General features: G+C 44.6%; 1 protein-coding gene across 2 annotated transcripts in view; it reads right to left on the bottom strand.

Annotated features, from left to right (window-relative positions):
• Window positions 1-225: 225 nt before the first annotated feature.
• Window positions 226-20,414, bottom strand: part of LOC308075147 (protein jagged-2-like) — a 63,668-nt gene continuing 43,479 nt past the window's right edge. The window contains exons 10-26 of one of the 2 annotated variants that reach the window (XM_080414798.1): window positions 19,812-19,925; window positions 18,884-18,930; window positions 18,282-18,461; window positions 17,596-17,746; window positions 16,987-17,151; window positions 16,145-16,258; window positions 14,785-14,898; window positions 14,453-14,566; window positions 14,142-14,258; window positions 13,785-13,812; window positions 12,061-12,146; window positions 10,759-10,872; window positions 9,653-9,768; window positions 8,961-9,233; window positions 7,770-7,901; window positions 4,955-5,114; window positions 226-3,778 (exon numbers count right to left, since the gene is read on the bottom strand). In XM_080414798.1, the coding sequence (XP_080270924.1) occupies window positions 3,195-3,778; window positions 4,955-5,114; window positions 7,770-7,901; window positions 8,961-9,233; window positions 9,653-9,768; window positions 10,759-10,872; window positions 12,061-12,146; window positions 13,785-13,812; window positions 14,142-14,258; window positions 14,453-14,566; window positions 14,785-14,898; window positions 16,145-16,258; window positions 16,987-17,151; window positions 17,596-17,746; window positions 18,282-18,461; window positions 18,884-18,930; window positions 19,812-19,925 (2,609 nt within the window). In that variant the 3' untranslated portion in view covers window positions 226-3,194. The remainder of the gene's footprint in view (window positions 3,779-4,954; window positions 5,115-7,769; window positions 7,902-8,960; window positions 9,234-9,652; window positions 9,769-10,758; window positions 10,873-12,060; window positions 12,147-13,784; window positions 13,813-14,141; window positions 14,259-14,452; window positions 14,567-14,784; window positions 14,899-16,144; window positions 16,259-16,986; window positions 17,152-17,595; window positions 17,747-18,281; window positions 18,462-18,883; window positions 18,931-19,811; window positions 19,926-20,414) is intronic. The other variant, XM_080414799.1, reaches the window with a different exon arrangement.

Consider the following 20,414-nt stretch of genomic DNA (forward strand, 5'->3'; position numbering starts at 1 on the left):
AGAGAGAACTCACACAGGATACAGATTAAACAAGTGAAACTGGAAGTGATGAAAAAATAAATGAGCAGACAAAATTGCAACTGGAATGCTCTAAAATTGATGCTAATAAATAAGTGAAGGTGGGTTGCTGAAATTGGCAACCTACCTGAAAATACATTTTATGTTTATTGAAGAGCTGACGAGATGGGGAGACCCCTGTTACTAAACAAACACTATCAGAATGTAGTGCTTTAACCTTTTAATTAAAAAAAAATTGTTTTAACCAAACAATATAACTTACCCTACCTTTAATACTCTCCACCACAGAGGGAAAATTTTACTCTCAAATGTACAAATTGAACAATGTAAAAGCAACAGCCAAGGACCAAGCTTGATTCTCAAATAGCCTATCTCAACAAAGAATAAAGACAAAACAAAAAGACATTTGGTATAAAATACTTTAATAAATAGTAAGATTGTTCTAAGAACAAACAAAAAAAATCCACTAACAAAACCAGACTTTTGCCAAATGTTTGTACAAAATAATTACAGCGTTCTGCACAGCCAGCCCATTCTCTAGGGCTAATATTTACTGGTATAACATGGGGAGTGTTTTTTATTTCTAACAATTTGCATCATCAAAACATATTTAAAACATAACACATTGACAAATAATATTAAACTGTATGGTATGAGGACTTAAGTCATTTACTTTACTACCGCTTTAGAGGTAGCAGTCAGTGGGGTTCCTCTTCCTGTGTGTTCTTAGTGCAGAAACAGACTCAGTACAAACACTGGACAACAAGCACAACTGTCAACAGCAATAACAACAAAACTTGTTCCCTTCATTAGACCAGTAGATATACTCACTGAGAGGCAGGGCTAAGTGGGAAAAATAGCTATTAGCTAGCAGGATCTGTACTCATTGCAATTCTATGGATTCAAGCTCTAATCTTAAGTCGTGTTTTGTAATTTGTTTAACTGCCATGATAGCATCAGCCATTGCTATCCACTGACTTTTAGCTACGTATTTGGCTCTGCCATCGAGACTGTTCAGAAACAGTAATTGTGTGATGTGAGATCGGTAACAGTGCTAGCAGTGAGTTAGCTGTACCCTGCAAGTACACGCCTGGCGCCCACAAACAATAAAAATGAGATGCATCAGTTCTGGACTGGCAATTGTCTGATTCTGTACAATAGTAAAAGGGCTGCTTTTGTTTGTGCCATTTGGAGTCCCAAATTAAACTGAACTGATTGCTAAGGCGGATGCAAAATGGCACAAGAAAGTGGACGCATATGGATCCTATGACACCAGAAAGTTACACTGTCAAATTCAGAGTGTTAATCTAACTCTGAGAATGTGCAAATGTAATTTAAAATTTGTACACTCTCTGATTCACAAATGCATGAAATTAACACTGAAAATTTTACTGTGGAAGGATACTGAATAGATCCTGGGAGAAAAGTTCAAGCACTCTACATGAACTCATTCAGGTCCAACATAGACAACCCGATGGTTGGGGAATCATCGTGTTAAACACGAAAGGTTAGCTAAAAGTTGGAAAGCTCTGCCTGGTTCTGCACATACTAATGACCTTAACCGCAACAAAAAGTTTGAACGCAAAACAAACAACCAATAAAGATCTGCTCTTTTGCTCTCCTTATGTTCTTATGCCAAAGACATGCACGTTAAGCACACACTCCTGGCAGTGTTTCCCAAACATTTTATCTCGAGATCCAAAAGAGAAATTTGGCGTCTCCCCGGGACCCAAACTTACTAAATGACTTAACCACTGTGACCCAACCATGGGTCCCGACCCATTGTTTGGGAAACACTGCTCTAAGGCACTGGCTAGCCTTAGAGCTGGAGATGGTCCCCGGGTGCTGCTCAATGGCTGCCCACTGCTCCCAACAGTTTGGATGGGTCAAATGCAGAGGACAATTATCCCCATGGATCAATAAAGTATAACTTAAAATTTTAAGCGGGACCCTGGATTATCATCTGTAAGTCTGTATAAAACCTGTTTCAGTGCCAGTCGACACTTTAGAAACGGAATGACATCATTTAGGAAAAAAAACAAAACAACAACAACCACAAAACAATCTTATTCTTTAGAATAACTATGGTACAAAGCATCACTTAAGTTACTAAATTCAAATATACACAGTCATTTTCATATTTACATATGTACAGTCAAATTGCAAAGAAGAAATACCATTACGGCGGTATGAAGAGAGTTGCTTGCAAGGACATCTTTCCCTTTATAATGATATGAAATCAAGGTTGATAAACTGGGGGAAAGAAAAAAAACAAATGGGTTGAAGGCACTTTCTACTGAAGCAAATACTGAAATTATCATGTAGACTCACACGGAAGTACTGTAGTGAAACACAAAAGTGTAAAAGAAAAAAAAACTTGCTCAGAAGCTTTTATACACAATGGGGGGAAAAAATCCAAATGAATGTAAACAACAACAAAAATGCCTATGCCAGGTATCATATACAGTGGTTTCTTTGTGCCAGCTTTTCCAAAGGACAAACATACATATATAAAACTTTTTTTTCTTCTTTCTTTCTTTTTTTTCCAACATATTGACTTATAAAAGTACATGGTATCGAGACAGTGTAGAAATGGCCCGCAAGTTTGGGCTAAGGCAGACAGGAAGTGAACACACCAAACAGAAGGAACAACGTTATAACAGCTGCCAGCCAATGAAGTTTCTGTTAGGATCCCATGGGCAGTGCTTATCAAGTCAACGTTACAGACGCAGGTTCCCATGACACGCAGAAGATTAAAAACATATTCCGCTGAACGCAGCATCAATGTGTAAACAGCAAAAATGAAGAGAATAACAAAATTGTATAAAGGAAAGTTCTCTTTCTTCTTGATTTTCCGACAGTGTGACGTTGTGAACTGAAATCCAGCATGGTGCGGTAGCAGTAGTAGTCGCTTGTGATGTCTGTTTACCGGCATCGCTTTGCGTACAAATAAAACAAAGAAGCCTCCATGTTTGCACACAAAGAATAAAAACTTTAAATAAAAACATTAATGAAAAAAATCATAATAATAATATTAATAATAATAATAGAACTTTTTAAAGCATCTGAAATCTTCACTTTTGGTGTTTTTCTTTTGTTTGTTTTGTTTTAATAGGTTTTAAAACTTGACGGAGACATCACAGTTTGTCTTTATGTGATGATGAGCCCGTTGTCGTTCATACGTAATGGTCTTTGATGTCCTCAGTGAGCTTAGTGGCGTTGAGGTTTTTACAGCGGTTGTCTTTGGGGCTGTACGCTGTCCGATGCGGGGCTTTGACCGGCCCGCTGCGCGTCGTGCACACCACCCCTCCTCCTCCTCCTCTCCCCGTCAGCCCCCTGTCCTTCCCCCCTCCTGCTTTGGAACACTTTTGGGAGGCGCACTTCTCCACCACCCCGAGTCCTCCTCCTCCTCCCCTCTGCTCCTGCTCCTCCTCCTCTTCTTCCAGCTCCTTCCGCTCCCCTCCACCCTCCGCCTCGTCCTCCTCTCCATCCGCCCCGTCACACGTCCTGTCCGCAGGGCCCATCATCAGCTTTTTGCACTCGTAGTGGAGGTGGCGGTCTCGGTTGTCCTTGGCGAGTGTGCGGTTCCTCAGGGGCTCCAGCTGGTTGTTGACGGTGGTGCCGTCCTCGGGGAAGGCGCCAGCCGCACGCGCCGCTCTCTCGCGCTCTTTCTTCCTCTTCCGGGTCCACCACACACACACCACGATGCAGAAGATCCACAACACGCTGAATACAACGCACAGCACTGGAACCAGGTAGTCTGGAGGAGGGACAAATGGGAAATGAGGCTTTTGTTATTCATTTGAATACTGCGATACTTTAAGCATAAGTTCTTTATTAACATCCTATGACCCCAGGCTACAACACTGATGATACGTCCCAGGTGCATCCATGTGATGTTTTTCGTTATAGTTATTCTATTTATAGTGGCTCATAGGAATTTATAGACTACGTGACAACCAGGAATAGATTGGTGACCACCGGAGAGACGGGTGACAGCCGGAATGTAGACGGCATCCGGGAGCAGTTTGGGTTGGCGCCCCAGTCTGTGTCTTCCGTGAGGAAGAAGCCCAACAAATCCACGGTGAGGCCTTTGGGAGGACCATTCAAGTAAGACGCAAGGGAGCCTGCAGTACCACCACGGGCCATGGTGGACATTGCAGTACCATCACGGGCCAAGACACCATCACACCAGAATGAAATGTTTGGAGCAGGGGAGTCTGGTGCAACGCTCAGGTCCTGGACCTGGTGAGACGAAGGAGGAGCCCGGCCAGGAGACAACCCACAGAGCCTAGTCCCTCCACGTGCCAGAGCCTCCCCGAGTCCCGGCAGAGTATTTCCGGAGAAGCGGACTGAGTGGCCCTGTCTTGCCCTATAGGACTGACCGTGGGTAGCTACTGGGACGTAAGTCGGGGCTTGATCAACCCTGGCTGGGTCACCTGGGTGAGGGTGTATGTTGCGAGACCCGAAACATCCTATGACCCCAGGCTACAACACTGATGATACGTCCCAGGTGCATCCATGTGATGTTTTTCGTTATTTATTTCTATCAAAATCTACTGGCTGAATTGAATATTATGGGTGAAAAGGTCAAACAAAGTAGGCTATATAAGATGTTTTGGCTAATTAATTGACTCATATGTGTCTTAAACAGTTAAACCCTATAATCTTCTTTGAACGGGGTCCCCAAGGGTTCTATTGTTGGCCCCCTCCTTTTTTCTCTACACCAAATATCTACAAGATCGGCTATTCTCGCAGAATTGTAATGTTGGTACAACAGGAAATAAACACATCCATCAGGGTTTAATGTATGACCACAAAAAGATTAAAGAATAAAAATAGGAAACAAAACCATAGACATTTTGCTTATACATTGTTACCAAGTTCAAATCAACTGCAACTTCCTGGGTAGGGAAATGTGTACAGTGAGACTCACCAACAGGCGGGGGTTGGACCTGTGTCTCCACTTTGACCTCCACCACAGCTAGCATGATGGTGCTGTTGTGGCGTTTGGACAGCGCTCCAATGATGGCACTGGCCGCCTCCTGGATCTGTCCGCGGTCGCCATCCTTCGACCGGCCGTCCTGTTCGAAAGACTGAAAGAGAGACAGGAGGGGGAGGGTGTTCAAGAAGACAATTATTATACATAAACAACTCTTTTAATCCTAGACCATGTTTCTGTTCACAGATCTGAACGTCATACGCATTTAATATTGGCTGCTTGTTGTGTTGGTCGACTAGAAATTATGCAACTATATATGTATACTATACTATATATGTTGTATGTGTGTGTGACTCTGGATATGAGCAATACTTAAATAATTAAAACAGACAATAATACACCAGAGACATAGTAGCAGAGGAAAAGAAAGAGGGAGAGGGAAGGATAATAAGAGAGAGATAGAGAGGGAGAGAGAAAAAAAAAGAATAACAGACAGCAACCCACCCAACATGATAAAACAATGTACAAATGGGTAGGATGGTGCAGGGGGAAGAGAAATACAGAGAAAGAAACGCGTAAATCCACAAGAGAAGAAGAAAAGACTCCTGCCTGAACATCTGGCAGGTCCCGGCCCCCTGCTGAGCCCACATAAGGTGGAGTTAATTGCTTAATAAGTCGATCAGAGGGAGCGAGGGTGCAGGGAGGGGAGCGCACAGGGAGAGATTAGTTCTATGCTGTGCACTTCAATTAGGAGCCACAATGAAGAGAGCAGGCCAGCTGTGGCCCCCTGCGGCCAGGGAGCAGCGCTCCACCTCTTCTTCTCCTGGGGAAATCGTGAGCTCGTCCACACGCCCTGGGAATGGCTAGCCTGTTAGCTAGCATTCCTTTCTCACAGCAAAGACACAAAATGTAGAATTCCTTCCTAGTACACTTTGGTACTTTACACAAGGGGTACAAATTCATATGGATATGTCCACAATCAAAGTCAACATCCTAAAACACATTTCCCCAAGACAGACATAGATGTGATTTTATATTCTCATGCATATTAATTGGACTGTTTTTACATAGCTACTTTATCCTTTATATGTATTCTTTACATTTGATCCTCCCACTTAACTAGTACGACTTATAACAAGTACGACAAGAAGCTTCAGCATCACAACGCACCAGCAGTAAGAACACAAGAGTCATTGTTCCTTCTGCAGTGATATCTTAAAATCTGTAATGCTAGTTCTTGCTTGTGTTGAGCTATGTTTATGTACTTTGCTGCTCTATGAAGTAATCTGTGACAACCGGGACTTTAGAAGTAAAATGGACAGAAATGGACTCGCCGTATTTAATTTGACATGACAGGCCTCACAGAATGCGCCAAAAAAACAGTGCACGTTTACACGCTGGCTCCAAATATTTGAATTACAGTACTTAAGGAGCCCTTGATTTGCTTTCCCACACACTTGGAAAGGACTCAACTGTGGAGAGCACCACATGCAAATGAAGGCAAAACCAAGCGCCCCTCGCTCATTGTTTCTCACATATTTGAGACATATTGAAGTACTTGTTTTTGCCCAGGTTTGGGGCGCTGACAACGGACCTAACCACCAGTCAGTTCAGCAAGGGCATGCTGGGCCCTTGCAGATTCACAGAGAGCCTTGGGATAAGCAGGGAGACATGACTTGGCACCTACAAGCCTGACACACGCTACGGCTGCACAAGATTCGGTGAGCTTATGAAGACTCCCCCCGCACTTAGCAATGAGCGCTGCCTTCTTGGCCCAATGTGATTCTGCATTGGAGAGGGAGTGGGAGTGAGTTCTTTTGTTTTTGTTTTTTTAATTCTGAAAGCCTTGTTCTGAGACTGACTGTTTGGGTGGATGTCAGGCCTGCACCACTCCTTTTCCTGTATACGTCCCCAAAACATGACTCCATACATCACACGAACAACGATCTAATCCCCTCCATTAAGAGCTTAGTGCCCCTGTGGAGACTGATTTCCCCTGTGTCTCTGCCTCTCACACAGGAGTCTGGGTGGCCGAGAGAGAGAGAGAGAGAGAGAGAGAGAGGGTGGGGGGGGAATACATCTGTGACAAGAAAGATGAGAGTGAATAAGAACAAGCGAGAAGGAGGGAAAGGCAAAGAGAGAATGAAAGACACAGGGGAGGGAAGCGAGAGAGGGTAAGAGAGAGATAAAGACAAAGGAAGAGCGAGGCAGGTAGAAGAGAGAATGAAAGTGACAGAGGGGAGGGAAAGAGAGAAGGTGAATGAGGAAGAAGGAGGAAGGGACAGAGAGGAGAGAGAGAGGGGAGAGAAGACACAGAACATCAAGGTGTTCCAGACATATAAACTAAATATTAAACAGATGGAAGGACAAAAATGGGGCGAGGTCCTAAGGGTGAGAGGGAGAGAGAAAGTGAGAAAAGGAGCGAGAGAAAGAGGGAGAGAAAGAGAAAGACAAAGAGGGTGCAAGGGGGAGGTGAGGAGGGGATGATGGGATCACTGACAGATGGCAGAAGCGCTAAATCTATAGGTGTGTGTGTGTGTGTGTGTGTGTCAGAGCAAGAATCCATCTGTGTGTATCTCCCTCAGGTTATAGAGTGTGTGTATGTATGTATGTATGTATGTATGTATGTATGTATGTATGTATGTATGTATGTGTGTGTGTGTGTGTGTGTGTGTGTGTGTGTGTGTGTGTGTGTGTGTGTGTGTGTGTGTGTGTGTGTGTGTGTGTGTGTGTGTGTGTGTGTGTATGTATGTATGTATGTATGTATGTATGTATGTATGTATGTATGTATGTGTGTGTGTGTCCTCACCATGGCGACCTCCACGGCATCACTGTTGGAGTAGGACAGGTCACACAGGATGACCAGCGCTCTGTCTTTAGCCAGACTCTGAGAGTCCGGCAGGTATCTCAACTCCCAGCAGATGTTCTCCACTGTGGTACCCTTTGATCAGCACGCACACGCACGCACACGCACACGCACACACACACACACACACACACACACACACACACACACACACACACACACACGCACACAAAGCAAGAGATTAGCATTTGCGTTGCTGGCAAGGACCAGGAAGGTTTTAAGTCCATGTAAGACCATAGCAGAACCAGATCCCAGCAGGCTGCACCAGAGAACACGTCTCAGTCTTGTCAGGGTAGCTTTATGGGTTTCTGTGGTGTTTGCAGAGGAATATTGAGGCTTCAGCATTCAGTTCAATTCATAAACTTCATTTATCCACACGGGGATTCCTTTTAAATCCATACACTGTTTCTTCTCAAAGGGGTGCAATTATGAGGTCAGCATAGCAAACAGCAAGAAAACATCCGCACAGACAATATGTAACTAAGACAACAACGGATAACTGACATCCTGTGAACAAATAATGACTCAATGTCATTGAGTCATTATTATAGTCAGACCTCCAGCGGAGAGGGAGACAGTGGTTGGAGTGGGCAGCTTCCAGTCGCCTGATGGAGGTCCATTGAACGAAATATTGTGACTCTTGAACAACCAAATTGGGATCTTAATTTTCAGTGTGCAGATATTTCCCAGTGCCCAACACAGGAAGAATGTAGTTGAACTGGATAGCTCCCAGTGGCCAACAGTAGAAGACTGTGGTTGTACTGGGCAGCTCCCAGTAGCCATCAGTAGAATACTGTAGTTGTACTGGGCAGCTCCCAGTGGCCAAAAGAATAAGACTGTAGTTGTACTGGGCAGCTCCTAGAGGCCAACAGAATAAGGCTGTAGTTGTACTGGGCAGCTCCCAGTGGCCAACAGAATAAGGCTGTAGTTGTACTGGGCAGCTCCCAGTGGCCAACGGAATAAGGCTGTAGTTGTACTGGCCATCCATCAGTAGAGGACTGTAGTTGTATTGAGCAGCTCCCAGTGGCCAACAGAATTAGACTGTAGTTGTACTGGACAGCTCCAATGTTTTTATGTAAATGTACTTTGTTACTGTCCACCACTGCCTCAAAACTAGAGAGCTTATTATCTCACCTGTGGCACTTTGTCCCTTTTGAAGATGAGTGTGATGCGAGCACAGCTGTTGTCCAGGTAGCCGCTGTTGGGCTCACACTGGGTGTGTAGGGGAGTCGGGGGGTCCGGGGTGGAACACACGCCCCACTGGTGACAGGGTGGCGAGAAGCAGGTGAGGAACTGATGCTCCACACACTCATGACCTCCTGGACAGGAGGGGGCGACATTGGCGTTAGTGCCGTCCGCAGCGGGAAGAGACTTCTGGAGGAGACAGGGTCTGCGACCGCACCTCACCTGAATACAGACACGTGCACATACACAATTAATATTAATATTTTATACGCCATGAATATTTCTTCCCAATAAGGTGTCATAGCTGTCGGGCGGAAACGTTGTTTGTCTAAAAGCATTACCTTTCATGAAATGGAAAGAAATAACCTATGTTCCAATAGATGCAATGTAGTTATCATTTAGTCACAACAAGCTCTTGTTAATACTTTTCATTGCCAAGTATTTATAAAACCGACAGAGTGCACAGACTGGCTTTCACTTTCAAACATTTTCAACAAAACAGGACATTAATTTACAAACAAACATAAAAAGTTGAAATGTGGAGATGCCGACAGCATGTAGGGTACTGTATATAAGCAACATATCTGATGTGACAGCTGTGAAATAAATGTTTTGATAACATTCTTAGCATCCATGCTGACCTTGGAGCAGTGGACGTGGCCGTTGACACACTGACAGGCGTTGCACTCCTCCTCCCAGCGACTGCCATGAGGGAACTGGAGACCCGAGTGACGGCAGGCCTTCCCAATCCCTATGACTGGACAGAGAGTCAAAAGTTCAGTGGTTCAAATGTCAACAGTCGATGTAAAACACTCTATTTAGAATGAACCGCCTGGACCAATACACACAATTGTTTTTTGGTTTTTTTTTTATGCCTTTATTGATAAGACAGTAGGCTGACAGGAAAAATGGGGAGAGAGAGATGGGGAGTGACATGCAGCAAAGGCCGCCGGGGTCGGGACTTAAACCTGCGACACGCTGTCAGGCTACACTGAGCCTAGGTGCCTGGACCGCTACGCCAGCGGTCCAGGCCAACACAAGCCTTTATGTCGGTGACTGACACCGTACATTATTATCAGCCTCCCTTCATATCCACTGTCGATAGTCTGTACATTTATATATCCATTCGTGGATTCGTAATTGATGTATGCCCATATTACTGGTGATAGCTTGTACAGTATATGATACAGTACTTACTTTATGCCTATAATTATGTCTATTAATAGTTCATACATTGTGTTAACCCACTCAGTCAAGTGCAGATGGTCAGGTCAGACTTTTAGTCTTCTGTTTATATTTTTGATTCTTTATTCATTTATTTACGTATTTATACATTTTTACTCTTAGCTGTATCTCTCTATGGTTCCCTATATCTGTCCTGTGTCCATGCAGTACTGCAGTGCTGTTATGACCTACGGGTGCTTAATAAAGGTCTGTCACGGTGATCAGCAGCATACTGCTACCTTTACCTATACAATAATTTGTGATGAATGCATGCACTGTATGGAGAGTAATGTCTTTAGTACTGAACTGTCCCTTTGGCCCATTCTGTATGGAACGTAAACGCACAGTGAGGTGGTAAGCTTTAACAATAACCTTTTATCGCATAAATTCAATAAAAGTAAAACATGGAAGAGACATGTTGGCAGTCATTAGCAGTTAGCTGTACGTCATACAAGAACCTTGTGTTTTGTGTCCAACCAATGAACGACTCCAACTAAGTTTCTACTGTATGTATTAGACTCACAGTCTTGGCAGCGAGATCCAGCACGTCCCAGCGGACACACACATTGGTAGCCGTTAATCTCATCCACGCAGGTGGAACCGTGGCCGCAGGGAGAGGACTGGCACTCGTCAATGTCTGACGGACGGACAGAAACATTTGCACATTAAACACACATGGGGTGTACAGAATATTGCACAGTAAAATCACAATGTCGAGAAACAGGCAGACCAAGTGAGTCCAGGTGAAAGCTGAAAGACGATCCCTGATCGCTTCCTCCTGTTCGTTCCGTAATCTGCGAGTCACCAAGGCGAGGAAACAGGTTGAAAGAATTTGAAGTCAAGAGAAATTTGATCTTACGATGGATTGTTCAAAGGGTCTGCGACTTACAGTAAAGTATCCCGCATAATTCAAAACACTGATGTCTGTGTGTTAATGATTTCACATGGTCAATACCAAATAAATCAAACATTATGGTGTGGAGAAAGATTTTTCAGTCTTGAGACTCAGAAGTGAATTCTGCTAAATCGGGCTGCTAAATATGGCTACTTCTAAAGTGATTCTCCACTCCAGTCCTGGGTAAGCAGACTACTGTTTTCATTCTAGTTGTAACCGGGGGTTAAGTATACACCTTGGACTCCAGGCCAAGAACCACTGTTAGAACCACTAGATGCAAAGCAACACTTTGTATAGCTGCGTTTGTCATAAAAACACACGAGAGACCTTCCAGGTATAAATTAATAAATACTGTAATGATTGTATAATAAGGTTTTAGGCATCTTAAGAATGTCCAAAGAAATGAAAGAAAGTTTAGAGAATTGGAGTTCTTGAATTCCATAAAACAAATTCCTTTATGCTGCATTTGTTTCTTGAAGTTTCTCAGGAACCTAACCTAAACCGAAATTTGACGACAGGCTGACATTCTTCATGCGTTTCTTTTTAATCATTAGTCATGAATTCCAGGTGACAAATGCTTCTTGTTAATTCCCGAACGGATCTATAAAAACTTTGTATTGGAACCTCTTCAGATAAACATCTATGACAACCCGCCCCCAGGTCTGAAAAGGACGTCCTTTCTGGGAGAATCCTCTCCCAGAAGGCCGCGGGAGACTGCCCCGAGACCCGTCTGCGAAAATCCCGCCATTGACCTCCGACCCCAAGGGAGGTCATAGGTTAAGACCGTCTTCCTAAAGGGCTTCCTAATCTGTCGCCCGGTAACAATCATTTTACACTCCCCCAGCTATGACCTTTCACCCCCCCATCCTCCGCCACCCGCCTGACCCTCGCCACAAGCCCCCACCCCCCCTCGTTTCCCAGGGAACTTACTGATGCGGCAGTCGGGTCCAGCGAAACCTGGAGCACATTCACAGCGGAACCAGTTCACTCCATCCACGCAGACACCTCCGTTATAGCTGGACAGAGAGAGGGGGACATAAACATTATCATACATTGCTATCATTATCATATTATTAAGCTAACCTACTCTGTGTGCAACGTCCTTTCATCTTCCTCACTCTGGGTCAAGGGTCAGGTCTGGAAGGAGACCTTCCATTGCTGACTAACAGTATATAATACTGTTTGGTGGACATGGCAATGTTATGGCTAATTTCTAGGCAAGTGGTTCTCAAACCTTTTAATTTCAAGGTTCCCCATAACTCTACATTCTGAGCGTGTACAAATGGAACCAAATAGATATGTATAAGTGTCCATTTGGTTCCATTTGTACACTCTCAAACAGTTATAGAGTTATAAAAGTCCATTTGAAATCCCCTCAAGGATCCCAGACATATAACGCTTATAACACTTTGAGAACCATTGTTATAGTCCAATGTTCGCCGATGCTCCATGCCAAAACATAGCCAATCTACAAGCTCACAACGTAAACGTACGACACCGTCGTACAACTAAGTATAAATCAAGCTTTAGCGACACCCTGTCACCCATGGGTCTTATACCGGGAATAGAACCCACAATCCTGGCAGTGTTCTACTCATTTAGTTGCACAGGCATTTCAATAGGGTAAGGTCAGGTGTAACTAGGGCAGATGCTGGCAATAAACGCAATGTTTGCCACCTAACCCTCGTTGGTGTCAGGGAAATGAGTGCCCTTCCGTTCCTATACAAGGAATGGCACTGCACTCTACCCATACGACTACACTGGACCACTCTTACATACGGACAAACCGCCCCAACCTTTCCCTCTGTCTGTTCCCGCGGTGGAGATGCAGGGCAGAGAACAGAGGGAACAGAAAGGAGGATAACAGAGAAAGGAATGAGTCGGTCAGTCAGCTCGCCAAAAGCTGATCCCTCATCAATGTCCAGGCTTCATATGCAAATCCCCCGCTGACCACATACTGAGCGGAGCCTACAGGCCGGCCGGCCGGCCCTCCCTCCTCTCCCCCCACCCCCGGGGTCAAGGCTGGTGAATGGTAGCGGGGGGCGTCTCTTCACACCCCCATCACCACCTCTGCTAATCCGCCTGTCAGTCATTGTGGCTGTGTGTGTGTGTGTGTGTGTGTGTGTGTGTGTGTGTGTGTGTGTGTGTGTGTGTGTGTGTGTGCGCGCGCGTGCGCATGTGTGCGTGCAGGCGTGCGTACGTAGCTGGAGGAGAAGAGTTACATAGGATTGTTTTTTCCTCATTCACATGTGCACAAGTCACAGTTTCATAATAAAACGTACACACACACACACACACAGAGGTGCACACCAATTTACGCACACGCGCGCACTCACACATACATATACACTCGCACGTGCACACACACGCCATCTACAAAATCCTGCCGCCATCTTCCAATCTTTAATGGTGAAATCCCGCAGCATTAAATCAGACTGAGAGGATAAGATCAGTGGGCCCTTGTCTGAGCCCCCCTAAACCCCCCCGACACTGAGAACATCCACTATGCATGACTGGACCGGGGCGGGATAACACCCAGAGACCTGCTCATCAAACCCTGCCAACAGCTTAGCCCCAACAAAGTCTGAGATTTATACGAGCAGAGCTCTGTGTTCTGCATTCCCTGCAGGGCCACAACAAAACCTACAACTTACCATGGCTGTGGGTTGCAGTCATTGGTATCTGTGAGAAAAAGGGGAAAGAGATGGAAAGAGGGAAAGAAAGTGAGGGAGAGAAAAAGAAGGAATGAGACAGAGAGAGAGAATTAGAGATGAACAACAATGGATGCAAAAATAAAACAGAAGTAAATCAAAAGGGAGAAATCTTTTATATGCGTTATCTAACCAGTAATTAATTGACCAACTGTATTCATTGAAATAGAAGTACAAAGGAGCCTGAATAATTCATTATTAAAATGTAATACTGAATTATTCAGCTAATACAACATATGGATTCAGAGTAATTAGATTCCTGCTGATCTATTAACTAAGTAGTAACCAGTAGTGTCCTACTTTGGGCACAGGTGGGTCCTTCCCAGCCGTCCTTGCAGATGCAGGTAAAGGAGTCCCCTCCTCCGACACAGGTCCCCCCGTTCTCACACGGACCAGAGTCACATGTGCTGTTCTTGGCTGGAGACACAAATAAAGAGGGATTTAGGCTGCTGGAGAGGAGAGACGATCAGTGAGATGAAAAACATGAAATGGTAGAAAACAGCCCCGTCTCCAACAGCTGCTTTGCCCTGTGACCACAGGCGCACAACCCGCCATAACAGCGTTATTACACCTTTACAACCATTAGTAATAAGCCTGTAATTAGTGCAGACCTGTGTTACAGGTGCTGCCTCCCCAGCCTGAGGAGCAGCTACAGAGGAACGAATCTCCGTGGTCGTAACACGTCCCTCCATTACTGCAGGTAGTCGAGTCACACTGGCTCTCACCTGGACGAACATACAAACGGACACAGTCATATTCTCAGTGTTGAATTTAGTGTAGTGTTAGAAATTATACTGTGTAATATTCTATACAGATGTTGTACATGCAAACAAATCAAAGCACAGAAGTGCAGGGACAAATGTAATCATAGATTCATAGAAACACAGGTAAAAACATTTTTAAAAGAATGCACACACACGTGCATGCACACACAGACACTCACGTGAATGGCATGTCTTGCCCTTCCAGTTGTCAACACAGTGGCAGTAAAAGTCATTGACCAGGTCCACACAGCGGCCTCCATTCAGACAGGGGTTCTTACTGCACTCATTCACATCTGGAGAACAGAGAAACAACATACAGTATATGTTCAACATATTCAACCCATTGCTGCTCAATGTGGGGCCTGGAAACCCCCAGTGGTCCTTGAGGGGGTTCCCGGGGGTCCCCATCTAAATGTTTCATAGTTGGGAACCAAATGGACACATTAGAGGTCTGACTCTGTGGTAGTCTGTATCTCTGTTAATGTACACATTTGAACACTCTCAGAGTTAAATGAACACTGAGGGTTTTATCTCTGGGAGCCCAATCGACACTGTCAAATCTTCAGTGCTCAGATCAAACTGGTGGTCCTTGAATTTAAAAAAGGTTGAGAACCAGTGATATAAGTAAGCTTAGCTCACCATACTCTCCCAGCAGTTTGCAGAAATATATAGGCTATAGAATGCATAGTTCAGCTGCAGTCATCACAAAATATTGCATTTCTTTAATATATGTTACAGCAATATTGCTTGTTTTTTATCCCCTGCTATGAGTATTCCAAAGTATTTAGGAATGCAGACCCTTTATTTCTTATGTAATTTTTTTTTCCAATGCCACAAATGTAATTGCATGAATTAGCCCAAAGACGCACGCACACACGCACGCACACACGCACACACGCGCACACACACACACACACACACAGACAGACAGACAGTGGTGGTCTCCACAGGATTGTTAGCCTGCTAATCATTTCTATGCTCCAGGCTTAAACAGGGTTTGAAGAGTTTACTCTATGGGTGATTCATAGATACTGTGGCTAGTCTCTCTCTCTCAGTGTCTGCCTGTCACTGTCTCTCATACATAAACAGTGTCTGATGTTTTTCAGGAGGCAACGGGAATCCAAGTAAATAAACTCATTCACCATCTGTCTGTCTGTCTGTCTGTCTGTGTGTCTGTCTGCAATGCATGCATGCATGTGTCACACAGATTGAGGGAGCACTGGGCTTGCCTCTGGGGTCGGTTAGGTCAGTGTTTCTCAACGTGTGGTCCGGCAACCACCAGGGGTCCAAATGGACTCAAATGGACTCATAACCCATTTGTACACTCTCAGAGTTAAATAAACACAAATTGGGGTCCCAGAGATAAAACATTTGTATTAATTAATTAAATAAATCATATCAAATGTGGGTCCGTCCTCATGCATATCAAACTGGGGGTCCTTGAAATGAAAAAGGTTGAGAATGACACAGGCACATGTATGTACAGTATGTCTACACACACACACACACACACACACACACACACACACACACACTCACCGCTGTCACAGAGGCTGCCCTCCCATCCATCAGGACAGATGCATTGGAAGGAGCTGATTCCATCAATACAGGTTCCTCCATTCTTACATGGAGACGACACGCAGTCGTTTATGTCTGGAAATACAGAGACAGAGACAAAGGGAGAGAGACACACAGAGAGAGATAGAGAGAAAGAGAGAGAGAGGGAGACAGACAGAGAGAAAGAGAGACAAAGAGTTGAAGTAAGCGTCACTACATAAAGAAAATATGTAATAAAAATGTTCTGTCTCTCTCCCGGCTGTTTGTCATCTTGTTTTAATTGAGTCCATCATCATTTCCAGTAACCGGTGTTGCTGTGTGCACTGTGCGACAAAACCGTCCGAGCGTAAAAGTATACCAGTCTAAGAAGGTGATGATAAGTGAGAGTGACGGGGGTACACTGTTACCAGAAGAATGATGTGGTGCACTGTGATGGTAACTGATGATAAATATAGTCCTGCTGTGTGTGTGTGTGTGGTTGGTGGAGGTTGGGTTGGGGGGGGGGGGGGTCTGTACGTGCATGTGTATCTGGGACTGTCTGTCCCTCTGGGAGTGTGTATGTGTGCCAATGTGTGTACCAGTACAGTATGTGTGTAGTTGGAGCCGTTTTCCTGCGTGTGTGTGCGTGCGTGTGCGTGTGTGTGTGTGTGTGTGTGTGTGTGCTTGTGCGTGTGCGTGTGCGTGTGTGCGTGCATGCGTGTGTGTGCACGTATAGATCGGTCAGTGTGTCTCAGTGTGCGAGAGTGCACTTTAGTCTGCGTGAGGAGTACACTTAAGTGCGTGTGGGCGTGTGCGTGCTCGTGCATGTCCTAATAATGACTCACTCTCATGACAGTAGGCCCCAGTGAATCCCGGCTCACAGGAGCAGCTGAAGTTTCCTGCAGGCTGACTGATGCAGCGGCCGTGAGGCCCGCACACATTGGACGAGATGTGCCACACCCCTTTCTCCGTGCTGTTGGTCGCCACTGCAATGGTGCAGCTGTCAATCACTGTGTTGGTGCGAGATTGGAAAGAGGAGAACGGCGGGTGAAACGTGATAGGTGATTAGTGAGGTAGAAATGAGGAGCTGGGGCCTCGACGAGGTTGAAATCACAATCGGGAGTTTGTTTACAAGCAACGAACAGGCAATTAATATCTACTGTATGTTTCTCATCTGTCACCATTTCAGTCTACGCGAGAGCATGTGCTTTACATTCACAATTGGGTTACATAAAAACGTTATTGCCAGTCCACCTCATAGAAGCTCACAAATTAACAGCAGAGTGAAAAAAGGACAGTATAGATAAAGTGCGTCCCTGTGTTCATTGACCATTATGTAATGTTGCTCGCTGAGAATAGCTACATAGTCTACCAGCTCACAGTGGGTAGAGAAGCGAGTTTGTAGATTGGTTACGGGCGTACGACTAAATATAAATTGATGGCTTTAGTGTTACCTTGACATTGGTTGGTCTTGCAGTGGTCCTTGAGCTGGGAGCAGGTTCGGCCCTCGTAGTCGTCGGGGCAGACACAGTAGAAATCCCCCATCACACTGTGGCACTGAGCCTTGTTCTGACAAGGGTCAGGCTCACACAGGTTACTCTGTTTCTACACATGGAGAAAGGAGGTCGATGGATGAATTCTAAGTGCCACTGAGGTGTAAACTGAATTCAGTAAATGGCTAGTGTTAAAAACACATTTCTTTGGATTTTGGGAAAATATCACTAATTAGGCTTTTACTCAATTCAGGTTCCAACTATTACATTTTTGTCAGTTCAAATCAAGCTAATTTCCAGTTTGGAATGAACCGTTGTTGACTCACAATTCCCCATGCTGCTGAAATACTGCTGCTTTTAACCATGTAGTTCCCAACAGTCTTAATTTATTTAATTTTATTTTTTACAGTGCATTGCCTCATATTCACAGTAGGAACATGTTCAAGTGGAATAAAGTCTCGACACCGCAAAATCCTCAGTGTTCGTTTAACTCTGAGTGTGCAAATGTAACCGTATGTAAATAAATGAACACTAGGGAATTTTGGGTTACAATTGTACACTCTCTGAGTTACAAACTAATAAATGAACACTTTCAACCTTTCATTTTTAACAGTGTAGTGTCCCAGAATGATCTGCCACTCGCTCACCTCACAGGTGGGGCCGGAGAAGCCCTGGGGGCATTTACATGAATGAAGGAATCCGTCCAGCAGGGAGTGGCACCTGCCCCCGTTCCTGCACGGATTACTGGCACACCAGTTTCTCTGAACCTCGCAGTGCCGGCCCACAAAGCCCGGTTGGCACACGCACTGGTACCGCCTGGCCACCTCCTATGACAGAGACATCCACGGGAAGATTCTTACTTTTACTTGGATTAAATGGTCTTTTTTCCTAGTTCCAAAAGGTACAGGGAATTTATGGCTTCATTTCAGAACTGTAAAGTCAGGACTGGAAGTCAAATCAGAGCATCCGATTTCACTGTACAAGTGCTTTTGTGTAAAGACGGGTTGAGTTACTAAAACCACTTTGCCCCTGATTCTTTAAAGGTCTCATGTAGTCAAATGTACCTTTTTCTTTTAAGAAAACTGTGTCTATCTACTGCACCATGCATCTGACTGTTATGCACTCAAAGGTCATAAGAAGAATAAACTACAATTAATTTCCATTTTTATGTAATGTTTTAGAGAACCAGTTATGCGACTGAGACACCGTGAGCAGATGTTATTTCTTTCTCCACATGTCTGATTCTCACCTTGCATGTGCCTCCATTCTGACACTGTCCATGGCAGCTGTTGGCATCTGAAAGACAAACAAATATGGAAGGGAAAAATATGAATTCAAGTCTACCGGAGGCTGTCCATTAGATCCACAGGAGCAACATGCAGGAGTGCTGTAAACATGCACAGGGAAAGAGACACCAGTGCATTCACAGGGTTATTCAAAGCCTTTGTTAGGTTACCCAAGATTATCCATGTGCCTAGAAGAGAGTCAGTGCACAGATTCACATGATGAAGCAGACAAAGCACATGCAATGAAGCCAGGCTGGAGATGCCCTATAATAATAATAATAATTATTTAAAAAATATTTATTTTCACCAGGAGTTTCCCTGCCATGTGGAAAAACCCCAAACCATTTTAGTTGTAGATAGAAACTGTAATAGTTAAGCCAGTGTGTAGAAAATAGACTGCCCTAAAAAGGCTACAGGTGTAGCATTGTACAAGTCCAAGTTATTTCCTGCATGTTTCTGCATGAACTACTGCAGCATAACGCGTCGCATCTGCGAGGCGTTGCGAACTTAGAGTTTGGCTATTTTCGCCGTGCGACACCATAGTGCGACGGAGCATAACTTAAGCATTACTGATCCATTCCAAGACATTAATTATTTGAAACAATCACATTTTACTCTCTTCTTAAAGCAGAAATGATAAGCGAGTTAAAATACACCATGCTATTATTTTCATTTGGTTATTTGGTTCGGCTGTATAATATTCAAGAGAGAACTGTCTGCAGAATTAATGCAGCACAGATGCAGGATGAATTCATGAAGGGGGACTTTTACAATGGCTACCACTGTAAGAAAGACCAGGGAAGAATAGACAGCGCTTGAGGCAAGGAGACAGATGCCGATATGTAGGCTAACAGCGTAGGCCAACAGTAGCTAATAGCAACTGATACTGACTGATGTCACAGTTCTGTCCCGACCATCCACGAAAGCAGGCGCAGTGATATCCACCAATCAAGTTTTTGCAAGAGTAAGCATTGAGGCATGGCTTCGCCAAACACTCATTAACGTCTGCAAAAATGGACACGAGAAAGAGAGAGAGAGAGAGAACAAGAGAGAGAGAGAGAGAGAGGGGAGACAGAGAGAGAGGCAAGACAGAGAGAAAGCTAAGAACCTGCTTACAAGCCCCACCACCAAGCGTAGATTCCTGGTGTACAATCCACTGAAACTCAACCTAAGGTCCTTAATACACTCATGTGGGTTCTGAGGTCCTGATCTGTCTTACTGTAATATCACATTTAAGCAATTCTGGGATGAGGTCGATGCCATCTTAACCGAGATACAAATTTCACCCCCAACTGCTCCAAAAGGGTTTGTTTGTTTTTTTTTGACAAAAATCTCCCACTCACTCTGTGGAGAGTGAGATTACCATTTTTTTTTTGTTCCCCGATCACATTTCCTGACGTCTCCATGTCTCTGGCGGCCGCTCCACTCCCCTGCCGCCCAAGTCGGCTTCATTTCTCTATCGCATTCCCTGCGGGCCGCGCCGGACGCATTCCA

The sequence above is a fragment of the Gymnoscopelus braueri genome (genome assembly GCF_963280865.1).
Source record: "Gymnoscopelus braueri genome assembly, chromosome: 19".
NCBI classification, from domain to species: domain Eukaryota; kingdom Metazoa; phylum Chordata; class Actinopteri; order Myctophiformes; family Myctophidae; genus Gymnoscopelus; species Gymnoscopelus braueri.